Source organism: Bombus pyrosoma, linkage group LG3 (assembly GCF_014825855.1).
Source record: "Bombus pyrosoma isolate SC7728 linkage group LG3, ASM1482585v1, whole genome shotgun sequence".
NCBI lineage: Eukaryota > Metazoa > Arthropoda > Insecta > Hymenoptera > Apidae > Bombus > Bombus pyrosoma.
Window position 1 is genome coordinate 320,801 of NC_057772.1, and position 25,530 is coordinate 346,330.

Consider the following 25,530-nt stretch of genomic DNA (forward strand, 5'->3'; position numbering starts at 1 on the left):
TGGAGAAGGTGTCTCGCCAAGCGATAGGTCGGATAGATCGGACAGATCGGTCGTGAAAGCGAAACGAATAATTGGCAAGGGACAGAATCGAATGGCAGAGAATAATAGAGCAGTACCGCTAGGACGAAGCGGAACGTTATCTGGTTGCACGGGCGCGAGTCCTCTTGTACGCGAGCGATCTATCGGAGCGGATAGAAGTGACGCGGACCTTAATACGTGCGACTCCGTTTCTTCGCCGCTATCGTCTTTTTCCCCTTTTCTCGTGCGCTCCATCAGCCTGCCGCTCTTTGTCCATTTTCTGAGACCGTAAAAGGCGCACGTACCTACTCGAGAAAGGACCAACCGATAAGCGTAATTTGAATGGGTAATGGCTTCACCAAGAGGAGGGTCCCCGGTTAATGACGGGCCCAACGGAAGGGGAAGAGGCGGTCGAAGAAAAGAAGGGAAAGGAAAGGAAAGGAAAGGAAAGGAAAGGAAAGGAGAAGAGAGAAAGAAGGAAAGAAGGTAGAGAAAGAGGGGAAAAGATCCGGGCGCCGAGATGGTGCGCGCCCCGGGCCTTAATGCACTCTCTTCTCAGTCTCGATCGCGATTGGGGGACGTTTTGGTTTTCGGGTACGGGGCACGAAACCGCGAGATACCCGGCTCCAAAGCAGCCCTCTATCGTTACCAAACCGGATCCATTTTTCCGTCTGGACCACCGCTCGGGAGCACGGTCCACCGAGAAACCCATTACCCTACGTGTCGAATGCAAATCGGCAATTTCCTCCGCAGAGATTGCGCTGTCTGTCGCCTTGCCGTCTTTTTAATATCTCCATTAAGTAAGAAGCCTTGATCAAGGTAGGGACGGTAAGGGTCCCTTCAGTATAGTTCAGATTTCGCCACTCTCGCGGTCAGTTACCTTTCGAACGTTTGGTTTTCAACGGTACCGAAGTCGAGTGAATTCGAGGATATTCAGAGGAATGGAACGACGTACGGCGTATACAGCATGGACGTATATCGGCAAGGACGTCTTTTCACATTTTCCAGGCAGTATCCACGCAGAGGACCTGGGTGAAAAATCTACACAGCTGACTCGACCAACGATCTCGAGACACGAATCGGGAATGTTCCACGTTCTCGTTCCTCCTTCGATGGGCCAACCGCTGTCGTCCGTTCCCGAATAAACTGTTTCGTGAGTTTCGATGCGAGCGAGATCGGACGATGAAAGATCAGGTCTGTTCGATCGAGGTTTAGTCAGTGACATGGAAAAACTCGCAGCTACGTAAAAACGGGCGAGACAGCGAGCCAAGGCAAGGAAAACCGAATTCGATCGTCCCCATGCCCCGTGAGGATGCGAAGCCTTACTTACACTAGGCGCCTTGCGCAACAGGTGTCTGCCATTCAACAGGCGGTGGTACGACGCGCCTGCTCGACTGCCGTCGCGTCGGCTCAAATCACAGTCGCCGATAGAAAGTCGTTGTCGTAGCAGGTATATAGCTGGATCGATGGTAATTGCTGGACGTTTCGATTACCGCTCTACGTTCTATCGTTTCAAATATATAAAACTGAGTGAAAATGGATGCCAGAACGACGCGAAAATTCTTCCACTTGTTGCTTTAGCGCAACAGGTGAGGGACGATCAACAGGTTATTTCTTATGACGATCGTCTCGTTATTCACGTGCACCAACGTGCAATCAATCGTGCACCGCGAAAATTTACAACAGTTTCAGCGTTTCAATTTTCCACCGACGCGTTGTCGAACGAAAGATCGAGATAGGTGGAGAGCCGATTGTACGTAAATGAACATGTACGACCGATGTAACTATAAACGAAATAAACAAGTACTAAAGAACGAACGATATATAATACGTAGATATATAATATGTTTTTAAAGTCGGGTGGGTCCTTGTTCACGTGAGCGATACGTAGGAGGAGAGCAGAGCCGTATGAGCGCTCGCGTGGATTGTTTACCCGTGAGCGAACGTACGCACACACGTGCACATATTACGAGTATACAGGTACCTTGGCACTCGAACAATGGGGCCGTCGTACGACTACCATTCTTTCGGGACAATCGGTGGAGCCCCTTTCTCGAAAGGCTGTGCCCCCACCACTCGATGCAACACGGGCCCCATACCGCTTAAAAGGACAATCGCCTTCTTATTTACGATTTGACCAGCTCCCCCTTTCTCCTTCTTCTTTCACCTTCTCGTCTGTGCTTCTTTCTTTCTTTCGTTCTTTCGCTCTTTCGCTCTTTCGCCCTCGCCGTCGCGTGGTTGGGCTCCACCGCGGTTGACGTAGATTGGACGACCAAGCACCCGTGTGCTCGAAAAGAATGCTTCCTTCGACCGAAAATCGACGAAAATCTAGAGTCTAAACGGAAGATTTTTCCGGAAGATTTGTGCCCGGTCGGGCGTCAATTTTCCAAGAACCAAGCGTTACGGTTTCATTACGAGCCGTGAAATTAATTACGAGGATCGTGCCGTTTGTTGGCGACCGAAGAGCGTTCTAGCGTAAGCTTCTCTAATATTTAGATCAAGCGGTGCGATCAAATGCAACCGATTCGTGTATTCTCCTAAATAAATCCTATAAACTATAAACTATAAACTATGAACCGTATCGCCGTCACTCTCTGTCTCAGAGTCTCGTGTAGTCCGCGTATCTGCCACTCGCTCAAAACGAGCGATTTCGACTTATCGCGTCGCCGTCTCTATCTGCTGTATGCGATTGTTTTACGTTTTACGTACGCAATGGCAGACGGTTATGCGCGGAGACGAAGCGCGAGTAACTAAAAATCCAGTGCTTTTGGAAGTTTAGTGGGTTTTTAAAGTTGTCTCGGTAGGAAGTCGTTTTTACTTGAGAAATATGTATTCTGCCACCTTTTCCTAGATACAATTATGCAAAAAGCTGGGACGTAATCAGACACGAAATTTGCCAGCCATTCGTAACTCGTAATTAGAAGATACGCGATACAAATCGATCGACGCTAGCCATTGTGAACCGGTAAAGGTTGTTTCTGTGATATTTGCTTCGCGAATCCAGCAGCCACCTTGCAACAACTCGCCAGAGAAGAAGAGCGAACGTGGAACGTGGAAAGTAGAAAACGAAGACGGAATATGATTCGAGCGACGAAGGGTGGAGGCGAACGAACGAGCCTCGGGACCAAAAGCGAGAGAAGAGAGCACGGTATCACGGTTGCTTTATCTTAGCGTTGAGGCGACTGCAAAGAAGTTGAAGTGCACTCTCGGCGCGCATGGACACCGTGCGGCCATTGTGTATAGAGGCGAGCCACCTTCGTGCACGCATCTACCTCTTCTTCTGCCACCCTTCGTCCTCTTCTGCTTCCTCTTCTCCTCTCCTCTTGCTAGGTTAACCATCGACTCCCGAGAGGTTTATGGAGAATGAGCGAGGAAGAGCGAGATGGAGTCGAAACCAGACACGGACCACAGAGTGGTAAGGGAACAAGGAAAGAGAAAAAGAAGAAGAAAAAGAAGAAGAAGAAGAAGGAGAAGAAGAAGAAGAAGAAGAAGAAGAAGAATAGGAGAAGGATGAAAAGAGCTCTCCGAGTAAGGGGGCGTGGGTGCGCCCTTCGTGATTTACATATGCGTATTCTATACCTTATTTACTGCGTCGATCATCCTCCGCTTTATCTCTTCGCGTGTGGGTCGTACTAAACTTAACTAAACCAAGACCGAAGGATACCGAAGGTAGAAAAGAGAGAAACAAAGGACGCCAGAAAGCGAAAGGAACGCGTTTCCTCGCCTATTAGCCCTGGAGCTGACAGCGCGACCGGTACCGTAAATATCGCACGTAGGCAGATAACCTTAACCTCTTAATTGCGTCGACTGGTTTTCTCGACGGGGCGACGTCGCGTCGGCCTCGCTTGGTGACCGGGCCAATTGAAATTCGCAGGATTTTCTTTCGTGGTAACGATTAAATCGAAAGGTTACAGGATCAAAGTAAAACGGTAAATGGATAACCGATCTTTCGTCGAAAGAGAAAGATTAAGCGTATAGATATGTCCAGACGTTAGATACGTTAAGCGCGTGTGCGTATATCTGAGATTTGGAAAATTCTCTTTGCTGCGTATTTTCGTATCGCGTACGAATGACGCTGTGACAATGACGCGGCTTAATTATAAATTATTCTTGCAGCTTTGAAGATCGTTCGAAGCTGCGAGGCTGTTGTTTAAAGGCTGGAAAAGAGGGGAGGACTCGGGGAGGACAGGTAAAAAATGATTGCAAGATAATTGACGACTGTCGGGGCCTTTCTGAGACCGGACAGCTCCGAGATACGTCTACGCACCGACGCACCGATCGTCTCGTGCTCGGCTTATTGTCGTAAACTGGTCGGGTCGAAGCAAGAGACAAAGAGTGTCGAAAATTACGGTCGTCTATCTTTTACCACGTCCGACGTACACGTCCGTACGATGACAGTACGACAAATCACCTTTGGCTGCGGATAATCAACTCCTAAGTCGAATGGTCCTTAATTGAAACGGTGACTGACACGAGCGGTTATTAATAAGCGAAGAAAGACAACGAGTAGGCACGATGAACTCTGATGAAATCCTAGTTACAGATCGTGTTCGTCCCATTAGAAATTCATGGAACTGAACAACCGATCGATAGTTTTCCAGTTTACATCGTTCTCTTGGTTCTTCGTAATTTGAAACTTAAATTTCAAAATAGCACGAACCGATAGATGAAGAAAGACTCGCGTGGTCAGGTAGTACTTTTTAAAAAATTGTTCAAAGTCGAATTATATTTTGATATTTTTCATACTCTAATTTCCTGCGAATTTCCTTCAAATTCCTATGCAAGACGTAACGTTATTACGAATCGGGAATTGAGAAAGATGCGATGATGTCTAGTTAGATATTGGACGATAACTGGGAAACCGTTCGATTGTTTTGCTGAATCGAAAGAATGAGCCGAGGCGTCGCTTTTTCTACACTCTAGAGTCTAGATTTCCTATTCGAAAGCGGGAAAGATTGCGGCAACGCGATACTAACTACGAGGATGGAAGAGAGCAACGAGCGAGGCAAAACGATAGTTCTCTGTTTCGAGACGCGCGCAAGTAAATCATGGGAAGAGTATTCGTGAGAGCCACACGGGACGAAGCGGCGGCGCGGCGAGTCCGCGAGGACCAGGAGAGGAAAGGGGCCACGAAGGGTCCAGGGTTCCCGTGGGCCGTGGATGATCGGCGATGGAGAGAGACGAACGAGAGGCAAAGAGGCAGAGAGGCCGAGCGAGAGGGACGTGAACCAAGAAGAAACGAAGGGTTTCGGTTCGACGTATCAGCCCGAGGTGGTCACGAGTTCTGAACTCCGAGGCTGAGGGCCGCTAGTGGGTGGGACCGTCCACTTCGTGTCTGTACCTTCTTCTTCGTCCCCTTCCATCCACCTTTTCTCCCGTCGAGTCGGTTTCGTGCACCGAACGACAGCTCTGCCGTCGCAGCTCTCAGCGAATTCCATTTGCCTGGAAATTGCCATCCGATGGGATTTCTCGCAATACGGGTGCAATTGTACGGTACGCGAGAATCGAAACCCGATCTGCCGACAAAACCGAACCGAAGGGATTCGGCAACTCGGAATAGAACGGGAAAGAAGCGAGGTAGAAGAAGTACGAGTTGAAATTCTACAGGATTATCGGTGACTCGGGCTTGGCCGAAAGCCCGATAATAGAAACACGACGATAATACGAGGAGAATAATCTTTGGTGGAAATATCGAAATTGGCTTGCTCTGTATCGCGAGTGCATCGTGGATAGGAGGATCGATCGACTCGTCTGATTTTGTTCGAGTTGACGCGTGCAGCGTGCACGGTATACACGCGCGATGGTTACGCAGGACGCATAGAGGAGAGGCGAGCCGCAAGAGGTTGAGAAAGACGAGGCGCAACAGAGATAGCGGAGGAAGATGGTGATTCTGCTGCAACGCGTGGCGAGGCTTTGCTCTTGTTGGCCGGCCGCAACGTTTCTTTCTTCTTCTCACAGCGACGCCAACAAAACCCCCGTGACTTGCACAAGTTGCTCGGGGACGGAACAAAAAGCACTTTGTTCTAAGGTAAACCAACCTTAGCCCGTATGTGCGCGTTCCTCCGAGACTACAAGCTCTGACAAAGAAGACGAACGAGACGGGACCAGGCGGCATAGGAGCGCGCCAACGCCGTCCCACCGCCGTCCCACCGCCGTCCCACCGCCGTCCCACCGCCGCCGCCCGTCGTCGTCGTCGTCGTCGTCGTCTTTCCACTAAACTAAGATACGGGAAAAAGCGTGTCGGATCGGCCGGAAATTGTCTACGTTGATTTTTCTTCGCTTCGCTCTTGCCGTCTCTCGCTTCTTTCCATCTTCCGTCTCCCTCCACCTGCCCTGTTCGATATGCACCGTCAAAGCGTGCAACGTATTTGCGCTAGGTAATTCGTTCGCGGTGAATCGTACACGGAGGAGCCGACAAAGGCGAAAAACCAGAATTGCCGGCTGCCGGTGTTCGCGTTACCGGATTTATTGAAATTATGATGACGGAGGCATTATTGTTTCGCCTAATGATCTTTCTTTTACGTCCCTCTCGTAATGATCGGCCGCGTGTGTCCGCGCGCCGATGCCTAACACGCGATGCGAATTTATCGAGCAACGCAACCTTCCTTCGATATGGCATGTTCGGGATTTTGCAAATGGTCGGCTGCGCAAAAACATAACGATTCACGTTCGGTTCGAGCGGATGAAATACGAGCTCGATTAATTTCAATACGAGTCAAGGTTAGGACAAGGCAGCGCGGTTTAAACGCTAAACCTGCTAATGTACCTGGACGGTAATTTCAAGTAAAAAATGACTTCTTGATAAACTACTTGGACTATTCCCCGACTGTCGCGCAACTTTCCTACTCGGTTTCCAACTTCTCGTTCTAACTATTCGTTTGACAGGGCGGCGAACGCACAGACTGCGGCTCGTTCATCCTGCCTGCCTGCCTCGTTCGCTTGCCTCGCGCAGCAAAAAAGAGAACGAAAAAAAAAAGAAAAGAAAAGAAAAGGAAAAAAGGAAAAAGAATGAAAAGGCGAGGGAAAAGCTAGGTTTCCAGCCGGTTTGAGTTTCGACAATGCCCGTTGCACGCGGAACGCGCCTAGCATACGAATACGTGCTGTTAATACTGTTATACATATATGTGCATGTAACGAGTAGTTGCACTTTCGGAGCTGGCGTGCAGGATTTACTGTAGGGAACCGGCCCGGGACATTCGTGTATCCGATAACCCAATATCCGAGTGGCTTGTCGTCGTCTCTTTGCACCGTCTGCCGAGATGCGGAGACCCGAACCCGCATAAATTTGCATAGAACCGCCGCAACCCTTCGCGTACGTTCCCGTGTCTTTGTGGAGCGCAACGAACACACGCGTACAGGCCAACGCGGCCAGACGGTTCATCGTGTTTCTCGTTCTTCGCTTTTCGTTTTTCGTGCAGCAACGTTTCGAGGCACGTGGTCGGGGACTTGGTCCGCCCTTAATAAGGAGCGCGGACGACTCGAGGTAGGCGTGGATTTGTCTCGTTCCAATATACAACTCGAAGAAGGGCCCTACGTCTTTTTATCAAAATTCACGGTACCTTTGATCCGACCACGAATTCTTTCGCGGTTGGTATGGTCGCGGTTGTCGAAACGTTAATTACGCGTGTCTGTCTGTCGCCTGGTTTCCTTCTTCTCCGCTTTAGACCATAAGTAGCATATTTCTCTTGCGCGGCTATCTTAAAATTATTCGATCGATTCATTCCCCTCGATTAATTTAGAATTTTATGGATTCGTTTCTAAGAACCTCGATCGCGATAACTGACCATACGATAAATAACAATTAGGCGAATAATTTATAATACTCGAGACAAAAGTGTTTAACGTCTGAAAACGATTCTGATCGATGTAACGTTACACGACGATTCAGTGGGTGGAAGTTCGGACATGTTTCCTCCTTTCGCAGTCTCGTTTGTCAGTCGTGTACAAAGGTGTACCGTTACGTTATGCCGAGGATGAGAAGAGTTAATCAGCCCTATCGGCCACGTGTCGTAATTTAAATTGGCTTTTTAAAATCATACGCGGCATAGCGCGATCAATGGTGCGTGGACACGATCAGGTAACGTAAAAGGTTCGAGGAGGCTTTGTTCTCTCGATACGCTCGACCAGACATTTAAGGAAGTTCGCGTCCCGACCAATGTCGCTCGATTAAAGAAACCAGGAAAGAAACGTGAAAAAGTAGAAGAGGATTCCAAAGTATACAAAGTATACGGGTCTACTCATAAAGATGGTTAATGGCATTCTGGCATTCTCTGAGATGGTGGCGGTGATTTGTTACGAACCGTTCTTTTTCCCCTTTTTCCTAAGTTACCTACGTGAATTTACTTTGAAATTTCTTAGCGATATCGTTGTGTCGAAGATGTCGATCGTTGCGTCGACGAGGCATGCGACTCGTTCTTTCGAGTTTATTACGATGGAAACTCGAAGCAATTATTTCGATACGTGTTGCATGAAAACTACAGAAAGTTTAAAAGCATCTGCTACTCGTGCGTATTCGACGAAGAGGAGCGTTCAATTTTTACTATTTTCGGACGAATCTAAAAATCGACGATCGAGTGTACTCGTTATAATCTGATCGATTAACGATATGATCTAGAAATATCGATGATCTAGAAGGTACGCGACGTCAAAGGGGATAAATAGATGGCAGAGCATCTTTGCGATCGACGATTCACCTACGGTAAATTGCGCGTGTATAAATTGATAAGCTGATTGGAAATCTTACGATACGATGCCCTATAAGCTTCCCATTTGTCTCGCGATTGGTATTAGCAGCGCGTGGGTTCGTCGCGCGATTCGATCAACCAGTAAGTTTTGAAAGCGCTTACAACCGCGGGAAAGTGCGCGAACGTTATTCACGCGGTGACCCAATACAAAGAGACTTTGGAATCGCGCGTGAGAGGACGCGGGACATTGTATCCTGGTGCGGAGACGGTAGTAAGGAGGGAGAGAGAGAGAGAGAGAGAGAGAGAGAGAAAAGCCAAAGAGAGCGCAATCAGCGCGGATTGCCGGCCATTCCGCGAACTTGTAAACCAAACGACGGATCGCAAATGGAGAAACAGAAAGGACTGTGCACCACGAGGAAGCCCATATACGCGGTAACCCTCGGTCAGCCGTTACCTCGTCTCGTCCCCCTTTCTTGCTCTCGCTCTCTTTATACATATTCGCTGTGCCTCGGGACGGTGGTACTACGAAAAAACGTACGGTAATTAAGGAAGATAGGAATCGCCTCTTAAATCGCTCTTAACCGCCGCGAGTCCACCTCCGCCGTGGGTAACCTCTGGCTGGATAACTACCTGCTTCTTCGCCCCTTTCTCTTTCCCCATCCTCTTCTCTTCCCTCCTTCCGCTTCTTGCATCTTCGCCTCCGAGGTTATTCAAGCCACTGCTAGAGATATCTGCATCTCGCGAGTGCTTGCCCCTGTCCCCCATACGGCAAATAAATCAGATCGTCGCACGGAGCGTCGCCTGTGCCCTGTGCCGCTCTTATTTCTACTTTATGCTTTATACGAGCAAAGAGAGGCGAAGAGAATGAGAGAGAGAGAGAGAGAGAGAGGGGGGGGGCCGACCGACCCTGTCTGTACCTGGCCCTGTATCCACGGCAATGTACACAAGTCGCGCGTCTATACCCTTATATACTTTATGCTCTATGCTCTACACTCTATACTCTATGCTTTATTCTCTATACTACTATAGGATGGGTACTCCGCCTCGTTCGCATCTCCTTCGATATGTGCGTGGGTTAGAAAGCACCGTTACCACACGACCGAGAAATTCCATCTGTCCCGAGGCGGCTCGAGAGTTGAGTTGTTCTCGACTGGGAAATTGGACGGTTTCTCGGTATGCCTGTGCACTGTTGCAGAGTCCGCGGAATCACCGGTTCTCGTCTCGTACGAGATGAGCTCGATTAAAATTAATAAGCGCCTTCTGTCAGCTGCGTCTGCATGCTGATCGACCGAGGCTAGGTGCTAACGAGGTTATTCTTCTCGCAGCTTCGCAAAGGTCTCCTCTCTGCGAGCGGTAGCCCTGACGACCCTCTTTTATTTACCATGGTCTTAACGGTTGTTGGGAGAGCCGGGACGGACATTAGTTGGAATTGGTTTGGGGAACGAAGCTCGACGCGGTGTTATTTGGAAAAGAAGGTAGGAAGGTATGGTGGAAAAAATTGCAACTACGTGCGCTCCAAGATTCCAGCGGTTGACATAACAAAATTTATAAAGGCCACCTCCCAACTAAATTGCTTCCAATTAAATTCAGTTTTTCAGCGAACTCTTGATTATTTTATTTATTTATTTATTTATCAGTTATTTATTTATCGATACTTGGGTTTCGGAAATACAGCTCAACTAGCTAAAACGTATTTCGTTTAAAGCAGATCTTTGCTCCTGGAAATATTATCACGAATAACTAGCGTTTCTCTTATAAGCGGTAACCGTAGAATGAACGCGCGCTTGTAAAATTAAAGATTCCTCGTTTCGTCGAACATTTCACGCTATATGATTATAAACCGTTGGATTTAGAACACCGATACGCGCGTTGGTTACTCGTTCTTTTCCTCTAGCTACTATAAAAGATTCGCGAAAGGAAACAGGTACGTGTATCTCTGTTGTACTATCGGAGATTTCAGCGGGCAGATGCGGTCTACCCTTTGACCAAGCTCGGCCCGAAGCTTCGCGGAGAATGCGAACGGTTGGGTAGAAAGTTGATGGGGAGAGATCCGTCGCGGATACGATCGGCAGCTCGCAGGGGCGCGCGAAGCACGCCTGGAGGATGCGTATACGCGAGGTGATGCGTCAATTACGGGCAGAAAGAGGTTTCGGCTAGCGCGAGACCATCCGGTCTGCTCCCAGAGAAACGTATTTCACGAGAGGCCGTTAACGAGATTCCTGTCGTCTCGGAACCACGGTTGCTCGTCGTCGTCGCCTTATTTTTATTTCTTCGCTAAACTTTCGCAGAGAAAGGAGAGAGAAAGCGCGAGTAAAGAAACAGCGAGGGAAGAAGCAACGAGAACGGAGCAGCGAGAGGCTGGAGAAGCTGGAATATTCCCCTATCTTGGGTTTCAGGGTCAGAATCGTGTTCCAATTAGATGCCACGACCAGACTGCGCATTTTTCACCTGTTCACCTCCCTTCGCTCTCTTCCACCGTGGCTATCGCCGTGTCGCACAGCTCGCAACCCTCGGCCCTTGCGAGGAACACCAGTGGGCTCCAACTTCTAGTCCTCGAGGTTCTAATAGGGGCTGCATGGACCGTACGGACTTATAAAACCAGATACGTTATATAATGCATCCTGCGGCAAATACGTGAGCATGCATTTTAGCGGTAGCCAGGGTCATTAGGAGCGTGCCTCGGAACCGTGCAGCAACGAGCTTGACCCTTGCAGCGTATCGAACAACGAAGACAAAAGGGCAGCTAATGTAATTAGCCCGACGATATTAATTTTTGCACGCTTATCGGCGCGATCGACCCGCGATGAGAATTAACGCTGGTCGTGACGAAACTAGTCCATTATCTATCGACTCGAACGCTATCTTGAAGGAATATTTTACCGTAGATTTTTGAAGATCGATTTTCCTCCCTAATTATCAAAGTTATGGATGTTCGAAGGCTTTTTTCTATTCTTATAAATCATGTTCCCTGAAACGGCTTCCACGATATCAAGAACGTTATTAAAAATATCGAATTTCGGATAGATATTACCCGTACTCGACGAAATTCCAAGTTCTCTGTAATAATATTATTTCTAATTAAAACAATTTTTTTCCAATTACGTCGCATAGTGATAAGTACGCCGGAAGTCCGTTCGTGCCTATTTTTATGCATCCGACAGTTATATAGGTAAATTAGATATATATATATATGATGATGGTTAAAATATTACATTTTCTAATAAATTCCGACGTTGTCACTTTTTCCTTATGCAGTTGCAGAGCGAGATTTGCAGACGACCGACGTTACGACGGATCTATCGCGTTTGGTTTCACCGGTTTTTGAAAGGCTGGGTATTTTTGAAAAAAGAAGCAAAACTATATCAATTTGTAGCGATCGTGTGAGAATGCTCTCGCAAGTAGACGCGATCGACGATGCTCGTTCATTAAACCGAGACTCCCTAACGTCTAACGATTTCGTTAATTAGTCGACTCATAATTCTAACTTCACTTCCGTTCGTTCGTACGTTCGCAAACTATATATTTTGCGGACTACTCGTTCCCACCACCCTTTGCTTTCTCACACGCTAAACGAACTTTTCATTTTTACCGCGCCTTTTTTCCCTAGATCAATTTGGATGCGAATGTTTCGAATTCTCTGTTTACGATAACGATGTGTGTGTGTGTGTGTGTGTGTGCGTGTGTGTGTGTGTGGCGCGTGCGTGCGCGCGCTTCTGTTTACATACATACATATTATAATAAGAGGTAATAAAAGAAAAAGCGGGTCAGGTCAAGCGACTTTCCTTCCCATAGATGGCTGTTGCCGCTGATAATCATAGTTCGACGAGCGATTTCGCGAAACGCGTTTCAGAAATCGACGTACCAGTAAATAAAATCGCTGCGGATCGCGATTGTCTCGGCCCTATTTTTTCCTCGCCGGTAATTATCGCACGCAATTTTCACCGTTCGCGATCCGCCAATTAGCGGCGGCATCGAACATTTTCTCATGAACGAACGTTGCCAGCCAATTACACGGGAAGCCTCTTCCCACATCTGTATTGCGATAGAGGCATCGTTCGCTCGTTCTCAAACTCGTTTACTCTTCACACGCGTAACCATTATTTTACTAATTAATCGAATATCGGCCAACTATGAACGAAAGCTACGGTGGTCCTTCGTGAAAAAAAGAAAAAGATCGTAACGAAAGAGAGGAAGACCGGTGGTAGAGAATTCACGCGCCGCGTCTCTCCTCAAAGTTCTTAGATGCTTCGCGAAGCCTAAAGACGTACGATGACGTACGATCTTTTACTAATCTATTTACTTATTTATTTATTTATCGTAACGTTTGCTCTTCTACGTAGGGCGATCCTCTGCTTACGTCGTATTTACTTGTCGCTACCTCGCTGACCGAAGTGAGGTAGAAGTTAGAAGTTTGTCAAGGACCTCTTTGGAATTTGAATACTTATTTATGCCATTTTCGCCAGGTAAATGAATCTATAGAAACGAATGATTTATTTCTGTCACAAGATCGCTGCCAATCACGCTGCCAATCACGCTGCCAATCAATCATCACGCATGCAGACAATGAAATTGAAAAACTGGGAAAAAGCGGACATAACGCGTAGAAGGTAGGAGACGGTTACGCGAGCGATACAACTTGATAGAACGTGCGGACAAAGATGTAACGCTGAAAACACTGTCCGTAACGAATGAAAAGCAGAAGAAAAATGGACTCGCGTTAACGGAGAAGAACAGGCCCGAACGAGTCACAATGGAAAGCAGGAACGATAACAACAAATGAAGTAAGAAAAGACGAGCGACTCTATTCAACGAAAATCCTCTTTCTTCGTTCCATTCAACCGGCTTCTATGTATGTTCTTTATTTCGCGTCTCGGCCATGGTCTGGCTTAACGAATCGCCGCGCCGACCGTGACCATGACGCGATTAGACGCCAAGACTGTTCCAGGCGACAGGAAATCGCTCGTTGATGCGATCTAATCCACGAATCGAGAGCGTTCGTCGATCGCGTCGATCAACCATCTTTAAGCTTTAAGCTTTAAGGAAGCTTGCGGAGTGAGTTGGTCGTTGGAAAGGGAAGCGCAGAAATGAGGAAGGAAAAAGAGGAAGGAAAGCAAAAGAGAAGACGAATCGATATCGATATTATATCGTTGTATCGTCGAAGATGTCTTGTAATTCTTCTCGTAGTGGTTAAAAGAAAGCTGGCTGGGTGAGATGTCGTTGGACGCGGAGATGAAATTTACGAGGAGGAAACGCACGATGGAACGTGCTTAACCCCGAGTTGCGTAAGGAACGATAGCATGCGATTGGGACGCGCGATAAACAGTCGCGATGCATCAACCCGTGATTATCATCTATCCTGGCAACGAATTCGTAATTGGATATATTAAAACGACGTAATTCTGCGCAAGAATAAAGAATCGGCGAGGGAAACGTAGCTTTCTTAGAGAAAGAATGCGACGAAATCGGTGGAAGAGGTTTAGTAGCGAATACGTACAACCGTTTACGCTGTTTCGTATAATTTCCGAAAACGAACCATCGCCGATTTAAAAAGAGGTAGGCGCGGTGTTTCAGCTTACAGGAAATGCTCGAGCAGGCAGTAAATTGTGCCACGTAGACTTTTTTATCCCTCCTTTATGAGCGTCGAATCGGCCCATCGAACCAACAATTTCAAACATCCATCCGAAAGGAATTTCTGCCAGCGGAGTTATATACGTACATCGAGATCGAACGGAATAACGCGAATTTGTAACGAGCTGAGAATCGCAATCAAGCAGAATTACGATTCCTCCGGTGCTTCCGGTAGACACGCGTGCGAATGGATCGCGCGTCTCAGCCACGAGGATTTGTTAGACCGTCCCAGAGAGACTTGTTGCTCGGGAAGAACCGGCGTCGTGATTAACAGTCGCGACTGCTATAACGCGCGATCGCTGCCGTTCGATTTAGTCGCGGTTGGCCGTTTTCCGGAATCCCGGAGAATTCCTGCTTTCGAACATTGGCTGATAATGCCACGGATAAGAGGATAATAGATGTTGTCCAACTTACGTGCGATTTCTCCTATCGGGAAGAGATATAATGCTACTCTAGTCTTGGCCAGCCTTGGGGGCTCGACAATTTCTCTCATTTGGAATCCCCGTTCTTATACGTCGTTAATCACAATGTTATACATTCTCGATATAGCATATCGTATATGATTGATTTTTGTTCGAAAAATTACCGAACACGCTTGACGAGGAAAATTGGAAATGAATTTATGAATTAACGGTTCTTTTCGTCCTTCCTCGTTTGATTTCGATTCGCAGGATCTCGTTAAGGAGATACAGACATTTTAAAACTCTCAGAACTCTCAGATACACTTTGGACTTATAAACAAGCAAGCAAGCTGTCGATATTATCGGTATTTATCAACGTTTTTAGAGACGCGAAGAAAGATGGACGATTTTTTGAAAAGTACCGTAAAAAAATAGAAAAAGCGATTGTAAAGCGATTGCTCGAAATTAACATGGGAAATACTCTGGCTGTGAAAATAAAAAGTCGCCGAACAAACTACCGGTAATTAAACTTTCTTCGACCGATTAATTTGCCGGTGACTGGAGCACGTATGGTTGGAAGAGCGAAAAAAGAGAGGAGCGTGGAAGGCGGTCACGTTTGAAGGACGATATCGAAACGGCGGATCGTTCGAGATGCGCTCGTGCACGTTGCACATGTTCCTCTCTAATCTTTGGGACTCGCGACTTCCTCGGGCTGTCTCTCCGCGCTCACGGATCTCCACCGGAGAGAACCTTGGATTTCTCCTCCTTCTCCTTTTTTCTTGCTTGTACGCTCTTACTATCCAGCTAACGACCACTATCTCGGGCATCGCGAAATAATGAAATTACGCGAAAAAGGGACGGCCGCGGCTGGCCACGTCGGACCACGCTCGAGAGCTTTTTTGTCAGCGCTGGCGGATGTTAACGACGCCGTGTTCATAGAAATAGATCTAGCACGAGGTGGTTTCGCTCGAGGAGCAAACGCGTGTTCCTCGCATAGTACCCTGCAGGTAATATAATTCGCTATCTGGAGCTAATCTTCGAGACCGTAAATATTCCAGCGTAATAACGTTCCGTATAAAAATGTCGGAATAGAATGGAGGCACTGTAATGACAATAAAATAAAAAACGTTTTTTAGATACGCGAGTAGGTTCGAAGTATCGAGGGAAAGAGATTGTAGGTAGAAGAGATTCGTTTAATCGTTTAGTTACACCTGTTTCCAGTAATCCGTGGAATCCGTGACGTTTAGGAAACCGACGTCTCCTCTCATCGGAAATTCCATCATTTCGCACGTCCGCGTTATTTCAAAGTTTTATCGAGAATCACAATGCCGCGGCCTACTAAGGTAGAAACGAATTTTTGCACGCGCGTTCCAACGTACCAGAGAGACGGAGCGAGGAATATTTTTTTCGAGGAACCGTCGTCGCGATGAGAATTATCGCATTCCACGATGACGAGACCGATAATCGCGGCAAGGAAAGGAGAAACGAGGTAACGACAACGGCCGGCACTGCTCGAAAGTTACCTGGAGTTGCTGTTTCGAGCGTAGCATAATTTCTGAGAGCGGAAGGAGAAGAAAGATGGTGGACGTTGCGATACGGGACCTAATGGCGAGCCAAGTCTTTTCACCGAGCCACGAACGCGCTTCGATATATCACAGTGGCCTGTAAAACAGAGAACAGCGCTTCCCTTTGTAGACGGTTTATGATCCTTTTACGATTAATACAGCCGACAGAGTCCACGCGGCAACGGAAATGATCCCTCGTTTCGCCACGGCACCGTCTTTCTTCCAAGCGGGATGATAGTAGCCGAATGCTCGCTAATTAGGGGCAATACGCGCGAATAAAGCGCCGCGGTAAATCTCACGGGAACCACGATGTTCCTTCGAGTAACCTTCATTTTTCACAGCGTAATTTTTTTACAGGCAATATCGATGCTTCGTGAACGATATTATTCCATAGTACGTTCGGATATGTATGTACGTACGTGCTCGAATCGTTTGTCCTTACCTAACTCGAAGTATATCGAGCGATGTACCTTGCGACGAGACACAGTAGCCAGTTGGTAGTTAATCGCCATTCGCATTAACGGATGACTGGTACGCGAGCGACGCGTGGATAATCGCCACAGCCCCGTGCCATCAGCCATGTTCGGTGCGTTAATGTTTACGGCCTAGTCGAGAAAATTGCGTTCGCGCCAGCGAATACTCGCCATTTGCATATCTCGAACCCGGAAGGAAAGCGGCGGCTCGTTTTGCCCAGCCCCGTATCGAAAATAATTACAAACGGTATGCGCACAACTGGTTCTCGACGATGTCGATGACCCTCGACCCTCGATAAACGCAACGCTCGTACACCATTTTTACCACTTCATTCTGAGAAAAAAGGAGAGAAAAGAAGAAAAAAGTACTATCGAAATTCAGACGATTTCATCCATCATCGATTTAAATCTGAGAGATAATCGAACTATCCGACCGACTCATCGTCCAGGACCAGGAAGAAAGACACGTGGAAGGGCGAACGTATAGAAATGATCGGGGTAGCGATCAAAGGTGCGTGGCTCCGGTACGTGAGCGCATCTACGTAACTATATTTAATAAGGGACCGGATAGAGCACACGAGGGGAGCGGGGAGGGGGGGAGGGGGAGAAGAGAGAGAGAGAGAGAGAGAGGGAAAGAAGAATCGAGCAGAACCTGATATGGTAATGGTAAAATATGAAGAGTACGAGAGGGCTGGCGAGTTCGTAGATGGTATCGAAAGCGAGGAATAACAACCGATGGAAAAAGAGCAGACCGAGAAAAAGGAGGAGGTTACGAAGATATAGAAGAAGAAGAAGAAGAAGAAGAAGAAAAAGAAGAGAAAGACGAAAAGGCAGAGAGGAAGAGGACGAAAAAGAAGAACAAGATACTGGCGTACCGCGTTGCGGCTTTACGAGCAAGTCAATGACTCTGTACGGTCTTCGTGGGCCCCTGGAACGACTTTCAGCAGGCCGCTAAAGCAAACGCGGTCTCCTTCTACGGGGTGTGGTCCCCTTTCTATGCAGATCGTGCTCCCTTCTGCCTAGCACCCCCACTGTATCGATCGGGCCCATTGTTTCGCCGGAGAAATCCTTCGCATCTGCTTGATTCGACCAAATGTTTCGTCACTGCCCAGCGAATCGTCGTGTTCCAGGTCGATCGAAAGAATTCTCTTACGATTTACATAAACCTATTCTAAACTCTTCTCCGACTAATTGAAAAATCTTTTGCGCTCTGATTTTCTAATTCGATCGATTCTCCACCACGAAGTACGTTGCTCTCGCGTTAACAAATTACTACGTTAGCCTGCATACGTTTCTGGTTATCTCCTTCGTAATGTGGCGCACTAACTAAAATAGCGAATTAAGATTTCGAAAAGATGCTGTATCTGTATGAGGGGCGAAGTTTCGAACTCGTGCAGTGCAATTCTACGATCCGTGTTCGATGAACGTTTGTCGACTAGCTCGCGACAAATTAGCCACAAGCGCCGTGCCAATCGGTACAACGCATCAACGCATCAACGCATCAACGCATCAACGCGGCAAGCAATCGCGCTCTTGTCGGTTTATTTTTCGAAACGCGTCGCCTCTATCGTCGGTCCGGATCGAATCGAAGCCGCTCGGCTCGTCCGCCGTTCGAATACGCATGCAAATACGTCATGTCTGTCGCCGATCGTTATTGAGATTCAACGGACGCATTAAATTAATCCAGATTTATATCCCCGAGCAAGACACGCACAGAAGAACACACGGAAGAAACGAACGCGCGAGGCGCGGTCGATCCTCGACCGACTGCTACCCATGGCTACTCCATCGTGTCCAGAGAGCTCGGTTTACACCGCGTGGGTGTGGATTTATCATTCCTTTCTCCTGGAGAGAGATATCCGAACAAAAGGGACCACGATACCTCTGCCTTCCCGGCCGACGCGAAGGAGGGGCCAGAGTCTTCCGAGAGTTGCGAGAGACCCCGGTCGAGTGGCACTCGTGGATATGGCCCTGTCACGACACTCACCTTCCCCGACATAATGGAGCCGCTTATGGCTTACGAGCAGGCTGCAGGCCTGCGTTATGCGTCGCTCGCCCCGATTCTCGCCTAGTTCCCCGGAGAACGCTCGCCTCGTAACCCCCGAACTCCAATCGAAAGGGTTCGTAGTCGCATCTGTGCGATTCGTACGAATCGTGAGAAAATCAGTTTTGTCGGAACTTGTCGCGAAGCATCGGAGGGTGGTATCGTTGGACACGTAGGCCGTTTGATCGAACGCTAACATTCAGAGCCCACACCAGTATCTTTCGACGGGACAGCGGAGATTGAAATTTTCCAAACGATAATCGAAAGAAAGGAATTTTCTACGTTAAATCTGTCCTTCGATATTTTCTATGATCTCCAACAATTGCTTTTCGACGTACCGATCATAAGTGACCATAAACGATGGAAAACTACCGATAACGGTTTCTTTACTTATTAATCGTCCAATATTGTCGAAAGTCGGAACAAGTTTCGTTTCGTTTCGTTTCGTTTCGTTTCGTTTCAAAATATACAGACTCGTTGTCCGAAAAGGATAGAACCGTTTTCGGCTAACGAGTGAAAAATAGATTCTTTTACGTTTCGAGGAAAGCACGTTCGATTATTCTTTGCGAGTAACCGATTTAACAAGTAGGTAGAGGATGGATCAAGTTTATACGGAGGCATTGCCGTAGAACCGTAGACCGTAGAAGTGGAGAGGTACGGGGTACGGATTACTCGGAAATTTGATACGACCCTCCGGGAAATAGTTCTATTACGTTGAGAAAGTCGGGGCACGGAGCACTCGAATAACAAACACGAGACTTTTAGTTGGTAGCCCTAGCTTGTCTAGTTCCGTGGCTCGGACTCATTTATCGTGCCCACGCCAGCTTTTATGAGAACGAAATGCCACCGGTATACCGATATCCTCTCGGTTGCAACCACCAGCCACGGACAACAACGACCGGTATCTGTCACTGTCGCGAATCACCGCGAGTGAACCGAGAGACGATACGTGTACCTCGGAAGCTCTTTTCTTCCATCGCCTCGCATCGTTTTATTCGTTTTTTTTTTTTTTTTTTACAGCAACATAGGCAGGCGAAAAAATGTCTTGCCTACTTACAAACCGATTAATAAAGAAAATCAGCTGAAATTACGACTCTGCGACTCTTGTTCGCCATATGTACGATATCGTTTCTTCGATTTTATACGTCACGGCTTTCGTCGCTGTTTCACCCGAGATAACGTTAAAATTATCGCCGATCCCATTAAACCATTCCGATTTTATCCGCCAGTTTTAAGGAACAAGACGTCGAAGTAGCGATCGTTGTCTTGCGAACGAAGGGACAGAACCAATCGTCGAGATCTCCGTTCGGATAACCAAGTATCCTCGACCACCTTCGCCAACCGCTGTTCGGACCGCACCTTTCAGCAGTTGCCGAAGGGACTGAAACTTCGTTTCGGCACAGCGGCACAATCTTACGTCGCTCCCCGTGTTTTCCGATAGAACTCGGAAGCAGGCTCTCAGGAAGAACGAGTTTCGGATCGATCGAAAGGAAAAAACGCGCGTAAGCAGCGAGCAACGAAGAAAAGGAGCGAACGAGCCAAAAGAGCGACGTGTCGATAACGGCTGGTGCAACGCGAGGACACTCGTCAACAGACGTACGCGCGTGCTTCGTGTCCAGATGGTGCTGGCTATAAACTCATATTAATTAAAACACGTCGAGGTGGAGACTGCTCCACGAGAACAATGTAACGCGAAGGTGCCGATAAATCACGAACCTTCGCGTCGATCGGCGAAAGAAAACACGAAAGAAGAGGCGAATTATCGTCGCGTAGGCCGCAGGGAGGATACACCTCGGTGATAAAACTCGTGTACCGTTGCGAAGATAGCGATGAATATTTCGCGTCAGCCATCTCCACGTTTATCCAACCGTGGTCGTATGTCTGTCTTTCCGTTAGCTCGTGTATTTCCGCTTGTGTGCATTTACCTAAGCGTGCGGTACCTACGTTCGTGGAATTTTTGACAGATTAACGAGCACCTTTGACGTCTAGCACCGTACTCTCGAAATCTCGCGTACAGCACGCGCGTCGCTGTGACAATGGTAAGCAGATATTTAGGCCGCCGCCACGTACGTATAAAGTCAGAAAATATCCTAAAATAACTAGGTTAGTTACCGCTAACGCAAAGACGAGTAAACACGCGTATGAATAATTGATAATTAAGTAAGGTAGAGAAACGTAGAGAGACGGCCACGTTATCGATACGATAAGAGGAAAGAATATAGCGTACTGCGTGACCCTGATCTATTTCGTTGGCAAGCCCTACGCGCAACGCTACGATCGCACGCGTAAAAGCGACTTGCGTAACAACAGCATCCGAGCAAGGGATCCAGAATGGCGAAAGCAACGCGTGTCCCCAACTCGCGCCACTCTTCCGTTCCTACAACCCCAGCGTTCCCCATCACGTTCACGCAGGGTACGACGCACTTTATGCTCGTGTGTTGGCATAAATCAGCTGGAACGCGTATAACTGTCCAGCAAGTTGTTCCTCCACTCGTTTCGCCGCTCGGCCAGGCCTCCACGCACTCGCATGAATCGCGTTCTCGCGTTCTCGTGTTTTCCGTGACAAGAGTCGCGCCTCTGCGTGACCATGTACTACGCGATCTTCGGACACCAAGCAACGTCGCGCGGCTTGATCGAATTCCATCCACAGATTCGAGAGGCTCATCTTCTATCTCCTATTTCCTACAGATACAACTCTATAAAACCGCGGTATTTGAGCCCGCAGATACGTGGAGGGGAAATGCGAGTTAATCGCGATCGAGCAAGGTGGGAACGTAGTACGTCTCTTTTGGTACGTCTGGTTTTCGTCTCGTTCGTCGCGTCGATGCGATTAACGACTTTTCCGTTTAGAGGACAACACGAAAAACAGAAGCACGTTGGTTCTAGATAGCCAGAGAAAACGAGTGAGTCTCCTTTTACCCGCTATCTCGGCCAAGCGGACGATTGATCTATGGGCGTGCGGTTAATCGTTTAGCTCCGGCGCTCGATAGAGCGGTTTCTAATTAGCGAAATGGAATGAAGGAGGCGTGATCGGATCGTCGACCAGGAAAATCTGCAGCCGGTCGAGGTCGTTCTCGGCAAAAGGGGCGACGACGTTCTCGATGCTCTTGCACAAGATAGAAAACGTGCCGATACGATAACGGAGGAACGAAAAGGGAGGGGAGAGAGAGAGAGAGAGAGAGAGAGAAGAACAGGTACGGAACAGGCGAAAGGAAGGTGACTTCTGCGCGGCACGAAACGAAGAAGAAACGCTGCGGATGAAGAAGCGGAGAAAGCGGAATGCTACAAATTGAACCATTACGACTACCTAATACCTATGCGACCAAATCGTCGAAGAGAAGCCAATCCCAAGATGCGCAGTCCCGTAGCTAACCAAGGAATGGTTACAATCTCGTTCTTTGGGAATGCCTGCAGCGGCTACTCTTTCGCGAAAAGCAAGCGTCTGGCAAAAACGCTGTAACTGGCCCGTCCAACGAACGTCCGAGTTGGTGAAGCTTCACGGTAAAGAAACAAACGGACGGGCAGCAGCAAAAGGAGAGGGACGAGAAGGAAAGAAAGTACGATTCGTGGATGGAAGAAATTGGAGAACCGACGGCCTGTATGGTCGATGCAAATTGAACCGTTACAACCAACTACACGAGCAAATTATTTCGAACGCGCCTGGTCTAGAGAGAGAGAGAGAGAGAGAGAGAGGTTACAAGCTTGTCGTAAATATGTACGTACACCTGTGGAGGGGTTATTTTCTTCCTCGTACGAAAGGTAGGAAGAAAACAGCGGCATAACGAAATTCTTTGGGAAAATTAGGGCAGAACGGAACATTTCGATCGTCCAGGTAATAACTATTGCTGGCGGCGACGGATGTTTTACGAAAGAATGTTTACACCGCTGCTGCACCGTCGCGGAATGAAAAAGTTTCGCGGTACTGCGATAACTTGGAACGTAGAAGAATCGACGAACAAACTCGCCAACGACGACCAAAGGAAATGAAACTGAAAGATTCCTCGTAACATCGAGGATATTGGCCATCGAGGCCTTGTTCCGAAGCATTTCCTCTATAAAAGGAACAACAATTTCAACGGGCTCTGTCTATCAACGAGTACCATTTGGAGTACGCGATCCGGACACGCATCTTACGAGTTTCGATTCACGCCGCTTATTCCAGGGTCGCGGATTCTAGAACCGTATCTGAAAGAAATTGTGGGCGCCGGGGCCTTGCTAAACGAGAATCAGCGGTCGGTCGAAGGGTAGACCTAAAACTCGTAAATGGCGACCGAGACGCGACGCGGTGCGACGTAAAATTCACGAGGCGCGAGAGCAAGTGGCATTTCGATACCTATATAGGTCGTTGTATCACGGAACCAGTCGGATACGATAAAGCGAGAAAACGTGGTAGCAATGTCGGCGAAGCGACGGAAACTCATCATCGGTGAGAGCAGAAGCAGCAAGGTGGAACGGGCCGGGCGCTTCTTTAACGGGAAAAGGCGCGCGCGACCGAAAGCAAAGTAGCGTAAAAGAGGATGGAGGGACGTGGCCGTAGAACGTAGAAGGTGGGGTCGGTCGCCATGGTTGTGGTCCGCCTGGGAACGACAGGACCACGCATTGTGATCCGGCCGGCGAGAAGGCCACGCTAGGCTGACCCTAACTTTACATTAACCATCTACCGTACGTGTATGTGGTGCGCGCATAAATGCTCACCATCCCCTGGCTCGAGTCCTACCTGTTGCACCAGCTAATCATTGCCTCACGGACGCGTTCTTTTATCTTCCTTTTCTCCCTCTCCTTCTAACCCTCCTGTTCGTTTGTCCGGCCACAAGGGGACAAGGTTGCGCAACGGGCCGCCTTTGCGAGACACTGTCTTGCCGTTGCGTCGTAAACAGAGTGGAACGTGGCTTGTTCGAAGAGAGGCAACGTTCGTGCGCATACCGAAACGCTAAATCGCCCTCGCAGAGCGATCGACGTACAGCGACCCCCGATGCGCTTTGTTTCTTTTCGTTCGTTCTTTTCGATTCGTGGGAGAGCCGCGAAGAAACGGGCCCGAGTATCGCGAGGTCGGCCTCGGGGGAGGAAGACGATTTATCGAAATTTCAAGCACTGGCTTGCTTTTTACTCAAACCGAAGTAAAAAGAGAGAGAGAGGGAGAGAGAATAAAAGCGATAGGAAGCAAAAAATAGTCAGCGATTTTCCACTCTGTCGAAATTGAAAGATGATAGGAATTGGAAGATTCTTTTCACGCGTTTACAAATAATATTCCAAATCCGTCGATTTTAAACCAATTGAGTCGTGATTTCTTTAACCTGAACCTACGTACCTTTAACCATTCGGAACAATCGGTGTGGTTTGATTACATATACTCGAGAATCAGCCTGGTAGCAAGTAATTGAAACGGAAACAATTTGAAAACTCACCCTCGGGACAGATGCACTGGTAATCCAAACCGTCGATCTGATGACACGTGCCTCCATTTTTACACGGCGATGGGTCGCAGGGAATATACTCGTTCTCGCAATTTTGGCCAGTGTATCCGCTCGAGCACATGCATCTGCAAATGAAACGCGACTCGTTAAAATCGTTCATCTTCCACGAGAACGAGGCTGATTGTTCGATAAAACGGCGATTAGTCGAGGTGATAAATTATCAGTTAATGCTCGCTCGATCAACTTCTGCAGCGCTAATTACACCTTGTGTGTGTGTGTGTGTGTGTGTGTGTGTGTGTGTTGGACGAGATTCTCGTTACAGAGAGAGAGAGAGAGAGAGAGCAAGACTTGTTTACATAGTTGTATCAGATGTAAAATCACGTGTTTAAGATTCTCAAAAATACCGCAGATACTTTCGTTGTATGTGGCTTATATTTTGTTGTATTTACCAACTATAAAGAAATGTCTCTTATTGAAGCAAAGTTGCGAGTTGTGCAAAAAGATATTTATTATTTGTATCGTCTGCACCGGTGCAACCGATAAATAAATACGATGCAACGAATATTTCTTGTTTCGTTCTTGTCTCGTAGCTTGTTTCGTAGCTTGTCTCGTCGAGAACGACTCGAAGATTCCGATAGTAAATATCTTACAGAATCGTTTCGATTGCTGTCTGTCGAAGCAAGAACGTTTTTGCTTATCCGTCTAATAAGAGTCGATATCACTGACTTTCGAAGAACAGGATTTATTAACCTCGCGATTCTCCTACGATCTTGAAAGTGTTCGATACGATAATAAAGTTTTCACATTTTCAGCCATGTACGTCCTACTAAAGTACCATTTACTGAAATGCGCATACTTGAGTAGACGAGCACAGAAAAGTTACTTACACATGGACAACGGACTGGTCAACGAATTGGAGGATGGTTAATAGGAGGAAAGGTTTCGTTTTATCAGCCAAGACAACGGATGTGAGAAAGTTTTATAGATTCGATAGGACTGACGTGTCATTTATATATACATGTATTGTATATATGTACATGCATTACGATGTAAATGTCGTAAACATAATTTAAATATGTAAACATCAACGGACGTAACAGCTCTGGCGATAGCAACAGCGATACATTTGAAATAACGGGAAAAATAAGAGTCTCTCTGCAAGTACCGCCAACGATCAAGAACGGTGGTGGAAAAATGGTTTCAACGAACATACGACGGAATCGTTTCGATCGATTTCTCACAGTTTTCCCATTCATTTGCTCTCATCCAGGCAACAGGAGACCAATAAACCGTGTTAATTATT

The 25,530-nt window shown here is 47.6% G+C and overlaps 1 protein-coding gene across 2 annotated transcripts in view; it reads right to left on the reverse strand.

Moving 5' to 3' along the window:
- Nucleotides 1-25,530, reverse strand: part of LOC122578019 (neurogenic locus Notch protein) — a 181,962-nt gene that overhangs the window by 72,321 nt on the left and 84,111 nt on the right. For both annotated transcript variants that reach the window (XM_043749856.1, XM_043749857.1), the window contains one exon: nt 24,219-24,352. In XM_043749856.1, coding sequence (XP_043605791.1) covers nt 24,219-24,352 — 134 coding nt within the window. The remainder of the gene's footprint in view (nt 1-24,218; nt 24,353-25,530) is intronic.